General features: G+C 50.1%; 1 protein-coding gene across 1 annotated transcript in view; it reads left to right on the top strand.

Moving 5' to 3' along the window:
- The first annotated feature begins 829 nt into the window (after nt 1-829).
- KCMF1 (potassium channel modulatory factor 1) overlaps nt 830-6,000 on the top strand; it is a 74,930-nt gene continuing 69,759 nt past the window's right edge. Inside the window, exon 1 of the mRNA XM_060168688.1 lies at nt 830-1,133. Within this exon, the coding sequence (XP_060024671.1) occupies nt 1,118-1,133 (16 nt within the window). The 5' untranslated portion in view covers nt 830-1,117. The remainder of the gene's footprint in view (nt 1,134-6,000) is intronic.

Below are 6,000 nucleotides of genomic sequence, written 5' to 3'. Positions count from 1 at the left end.
CGGACACCCGGGCTGGAGGGAGCGGAGTCTTCGAAGTAGATGGTTCCCGAGGAGCCGGCACTGGGGCACAGCAGCCAAGACGGGCCGCCTCCCGGCTGGCCTCTCGCGTCCACGCCCTGCCGACCGCGAGTCACCCCGCCGGGCAACACCGGACGACTCCCGGAGGCCAGCCGCCTTCCCCTTTGGGGCCGCTGGCTTAAAAAGAAATACAAACACATGTCCCCAGCCGGTGCGCAGCCTCCCGTCTGGATCGGAGGCCGCAGGGCGCTGCCCGCTGTCGGCCCGGCAGCCATGCGCCCGAAAGGGGGGAGCCTTCCGGGGTCGCAGCTCGCTGCCGGGAAGCACCCGCCGTCGCGGTTGGCCCGGCCCACCGGCGGGGCGCCTACGGCCCGGGCTCGGATAGGCCCCAGGCGGGGCTGGGGGCGGCCGAGGGCCCCTCGAGCCGCGCGGGCCGGTCATACTGGCGAGCGGCTGGCGCCGGCGGCCGAGCATTTCCTCTTCCTGCCTACGCGCTGCGCGGCGGCGGCGGCGGCCAGGCCGAGGCCGGGCTCGGGCGCCCGACCGCGGCCTGCCGACGAGCGCGGGCAGCCGCCGCCGCGCCGCCCCGCCGCCCCCGCCGCGCCCTCCAGCCGTGGGGCTCCGGGCTGCTAGGCCCGGCGCGGGCTGCGAGAGGCGGGGCCGACGTGCGGGCGGCGGAAGGAGGCGGAGGAGGAGGAAGAGGAGGAGGAGGAGGCGGCGGCCGGGAGCCGGGGAAGAGGGGCGGGGGGTGGGCCGGGGGAGGGGAGGAGCGGGATTTGCGGAGCGCGGCGCCGCCGCCCGGAGCCGGCGGGCCCGAGAGTGACCGAGTCACGGCGGGCGCCGGCGGAGCCGCGGCGTCGGACCCGCCTCCTGGAGGAGCTCAGCCTCGGCCAGGCCCGTCCCCATTCCCGCCCCGTGCCGCCTCCCCGCCGCAGCCGCCGCCGCCGCCGCGGGAGCGCTCCGCTGCCCACCCCGCCCCCGCGGCCGAGCCCGGGAGTCGAGTGGGAGTCGGCCGGCCGGCGCGGGCAGCGCCGGGACCCCGCGGGGGACACTGCAGCCGGAGCCCGGGAGGGGCCGCGCCGCCACCGTCTGAACTAGGATGTCCCGACATGAAGGTGAGAGGAGCCCCCACCCCCACCGCCAGGGCCTCGGCCTACCCCGCCCGGGCCGGGCGCCGCGGAGGGCGGCCGGGAATCGGCGGAGACTTGGGCCGACCCCGAGCCGGGCCCGAGGCGCCGGGCCCGAGAGCGAGCGAGGGCGGAGAGCCGCGGCGCAGCCGCCGCCGCTGCCGCCGACACCGCCGCGGCCCTGAACTGGGCCTGGTGCCGGAGGCGGGGCGACCGGGCAGGCCGGAGGGTTTGCACTGTCATGGGGCGGGGGAGGGGGAGGGGAGGCGGCGGGGCCCGTTACCGGCGGGAGCCGGGCCCTCGGGACTGATACCGGACGCCGCGGCCCGCCCGCCCGGCCCCGGAGTCGCTGGGCCCCGGCGCGGCCTAGCGCTCCCGCCGTCCCGGAAGGGCCCGGCGCGGCCGCCGAGCGGGGCCGCAGACGGCGGCAGGAGACCGAGGAGCCGGCCCGGGACCCGGCGGGCGCGTCCGGTCGCCGGGAGACGACGGCGAGCGCCCCTGCCTGCGGGCGACTGCGGGGCGGGCGGGAAGGCTCTGCGGCCGGGGAACGGGAAGCCCCCGCCGCCTGGAGCCCGCCCCGGCCTCGCGGCTAGGCCTCGGCGCGGCCCTGAGCTCGGGTAACCAAGTTCCCGGGGCGGATCCGTCCCGGCCGGGCGAGCAAACTCCCTGCTCGGTCACCCGGTAGGAGGGGGACTGGCTCCCGGCCGGCCGTGGGCCCCTCTCCCGGCGTGCATGTCTCCCTAAACCAGGTTTTGGTAAATGACCGTGGTGAGGTCTGTTAGTGGTCAGGGAGCGTTTTGGACTTTGTTTTGCGATTTAAAAACATGATGGGGGTACAGTTGCAAATCAGCAGACAGCTCTAGCCCGGCCCCAGGGCACAAAGAGAAAAATGTTTAGAGCCGAGGTATAGGCGTTGATCTGGTAAAAAATAAGTTAACTTCAGTTTGCTGCCATATGGTTTAGAAAAGGGGGAGGGGGGTTGTGTTTTCTTTGTTTCACTACCACAGGTATTTAAATAAAAAGTATTACGAGACTTGGCGAAAAGTTTATCCTGGTAAGGTTAATGCAACATTGTAGAAGTGGCTTGAAGATATTGTGTACTCTGGATGTTAAAATACTGTGTAGGTGATGTAGGAGTGGAGAAAGTTTAGTGAGTCACATTTGTGTGTGCATCACACTGTTAGAAGGGTATTCTTAGGGAAATACAGGCCTTAGACTTTAAAGATTGAAAAACTCAGATTGTTCAAAATTATATTCAGAGCATTACTAATTATAATGTAATTTGAGATGGACTCCAAGAAAATATTGTGTCCAGGGGTTCTGTATTTTAAAGTCAGAAAACTAATAGGAAATAGGTTGTATTTTCTTCACTTACTGTGTACAAGTGTTGGACAGTTTGAAATAATAAGGTACATAGGCTCATACAAATATTTAGAAGCTATGCCTATTTTCCCATTTTCTTCTACTTAATGGCAATACATTTTCTATCTTGTAATTTAAAAGAAGTTGTAATTAAAGTTATAATAAAATTTTAATTGGGGATATTAAAGTTTATTTTAGGTTGAAGTCGTGTGTACATTGACCACCTTCAAGACAAAACGAAAGTGAGTAATGGCTGCAGGCTCTCTTACTCATAAGAACTAGGAGAGTTAAAGTTACAGAATCATAGCAATGGAAGAAGGGTGTTTGAGACCCATTCTCCTTGCTTTAAGAAAATATCCAGGTAGTTCCAGATGGAATATTCAGATTGAATGGTGTCCTGGGAAGATTCCTTTACCCTCAGTAATCTTTTAGAGTAATTAAAATCCCACAGCGTGAACATTCTTGAATGTAACACAAATTCTGTAATTTAAGCCCAGTTTTCCCTGTTTGGTCCTGTGGAAAGGCATGTGGTCATGAAACTTACATTTACCGTTTAGTTACTTGAATATTACTGAACTCCTCAGCACATGAATAGCACACCTTTTCTGGTAACTTACATAATGCCAGAGGTTTCTGAAGAAGGAGCATTCCTATAATGTATCAGTTTAAGACTTATAGTACAATATTTGACAAGTGATTACTTTTTAAGGGTCTGGTTTATGGCCTAAGGCAGGAATGGCAATCTCATTAAGAATCACATTTAATTCATTAGATATATGTTTTGTGGAATTTTAGTTTAGGCTGCCAGTTATTTTCATCAGTAGAAATTTAGCCTATCAACAAATGTAGAGTTTGACACCCTCGATATTATAGTTTGTTTCTTACCCTTTCTTCTTTGGGCCAAGTAATCCCATTTCTTTAGTGGTATGATTTTTGAGCCCTTTCAATCATCTGTCCACCTCCAAATTCTCTGTAGTTGTTGTTTTCCTTTCAGTAGTATGAGCCAGGACTGGGTGTAGTAGTCTGCGAAAAGATCTGAACTGACCTGCCTGTACTGTTGTGCTTGCATTGTGCTTCCTTTTCAGTGCCTTCTGTAGGCATGTAATTTGTTAGTTTGTCTTTGGGCCCATCCTAATGAGTTGCGCTATTTTATATGTAACATGTAACTTTGGACAACACAGCCCCAGGATGGACATCTGTCAAGCTTAGAGTCTGTACTTGGTGAAGCAGTGGACTACCTCTGAGAAATGAGATGCAACTAGAAGCATAGAAAAATGTCCTAGCCCAGGGGTCAGCATGCTTTTTTCTGTAAAGGACCAGGTAGTAAGTATCATAGTCTTGGCAAGCTATAAGGTCTCTGTCCACTCTGCCATTGTAGTATAAAAGCAGACAGCATGTAATTAATGAGCACAACCATGTTCCAGTGAAAACTTTCTTTATGGAACTGCTGTTGAATTTCATTTTAATTTTCATGTGTCATGACATATGATTCTTTGTTTTACCATTTAAAACTGTAAAAACTGTTCTTAGCGTGCAGGCTGTTCAAACACAGGAGGTGGCCGAATTTGGCCCATTTTGGCCTGCAGGCTATAATTTGCCTACTTTTACTCTAGAGTAGAGCTTTAGAGAGCTGATAGAACTGGAATTGTTGGGAGTCCAGAAAGGGCCCGCTCTGCTTGGTGTTTCCTTTGGGAATGGGGAGCAAGTCCGTGGACTGAGCCAGTTCTGTACCTGTTTCCAGCAGTACCATGTCAATTGGGATAGAAGTCATTGTTCCTGAGGCATGGGAAGCAGACTCCCCAACCACCTTCCCAGACACTGTCTGAGTGGAGATGATGGTACTCTACATTGTCTCCCGCTTGCCCAACGTGACTTTTCCAACCAGAATTCCAGGGCCTTTTAATTCACTTTGTAACGTTCTTGTCACGTTAACAAACATTTTACAACATCAGTTCCTAGTCACTTTATGTTCAACATACCAACACCATCTAGTTCCATGTTATACACAGTGAAACCAATCATTTTCTATTTCATTTGTAAGAGTATTTTTTTAATGTTTCACTACATACTTTCCTTTTAAATACATTTAAAGTATAACTGTGTTATGCAGAGCTTAAAAACTATATAATAGCTTTGCACATGTTTTTAAAAACATCAAATTACTCAGTGCTTATTAGCTAAAATGAAATTATGAGTGTTCTTGCATGAGTTGGAGCCTAATTGATTACCTGGGGTTATTACCTTAAATCATTCAACCTTTTTTTATTCGCTACTATGTATAAGGCCCTGGGTTAGTTACGGAGAATGTGGGGATGAATGAACAAGACACAGCTTCTCACCTTAAGTTTGGTGGGGAAGGTGCATGTGTGCACAGCTTCTACCGCCCAGTAGACATACCATAAGGAAGGGATAAACAAATTGATGACAAAATAATTACCAACTTTTTTCTTGCTAATTTTGCCCAATTTCAGAGAGGGAATCTACTGTGATTCCTAACTCCTTTTTCTTGAGTGCCGCCTCAGCTTTTTTGTGGGCTACTCTCGATTTTGGATAAAATTGTTCGAGATTTCAAATAGAGTTCCTATCTCTACCTGATTTATATTTCCCCTAGTTTTTTGAAGATTTTCATATGTAAAAATGATAGTGAATAAATGGACAAGTGATGATACTGTGTTATTCTCAGAAGCGTCTGATACTGTTTATTTTCAGAATGTAATGTACAATAGTAAGTAGGCCATTACTCTAGTTTTTGAAAGTTGTACCATTTTTTTGAAATTGTAGAACTCTTCTGTTAGTAGATTTCTCTTCTCTGAAAGTGCTGTCTGATGCTAAAAATGCACATGCAGACAATCCCGTAGTGAATTGCAATAATTTTGTTTTCAGGATTTGGGGACTGGAAAGCCAGGATTGGCAATTAGCATGTGATTTTAATGTGGTGACTTTTGCCTTCCTGTGGCAAAGTAGATTCACTCCCACTGAAAAGAGCTTTGCCATCATGTCAGACAACTTATTTTACTTAAATGATCTGTTGAAAGATTATGACATTCTTACTTGACTTTCAATTTCAATAAATCATGAATTACATTTACCTTGACTTTCAATAAAGGATAGAACATAAATATTTTAATTTCTGGGGTCTTCAATTTCATGATTTTGTATAAAGTTGATTTTGAAGCCCATTTTCCCCATATATTGACATTTGTGTTAAAGTTAAAATGTGACGAAATATAACTTCCCTCTCTTATTTTAAATTAGAAATTTAATTTGGAAGAAATTCCTTTTAGTCTTAGAATTTTAAGAATTTATTAGCAGCAATCTTGCTTAAAGATTGAAAACTTTTTCACAGTGGAAAATTAGGAAGCTTCTGATGTGAAACTACCAAATTCCTTCATATTACACTTGCGACATTTCAGAAAAGAAATCCATGCCCTTATGAGTCATTACTTAATTTTCAGAAATCAGCTTTATAACATCTACCGTATATATTTGCTGA

Source organism: Lagenorhynchus albirostris, chromosome 13 (genome assembly GCF_949774975.1).
Source record: "Lagenorhynchus albirostris chromosome 13, mLagAlb1.1, whole genome shotgun sequence".
Taxonomy (NCBI): Eukaryota; Metazoa; Chordata; class Mammalia; order Artiodactyla; family Delphinidae; genus Lagenorhynchus; species Lagenorhynchus albirostris.
Note: the sequence above shows the minus strand (reverse complement) of the source record. Positions and strands in the feature narration are given on the sequence as shown.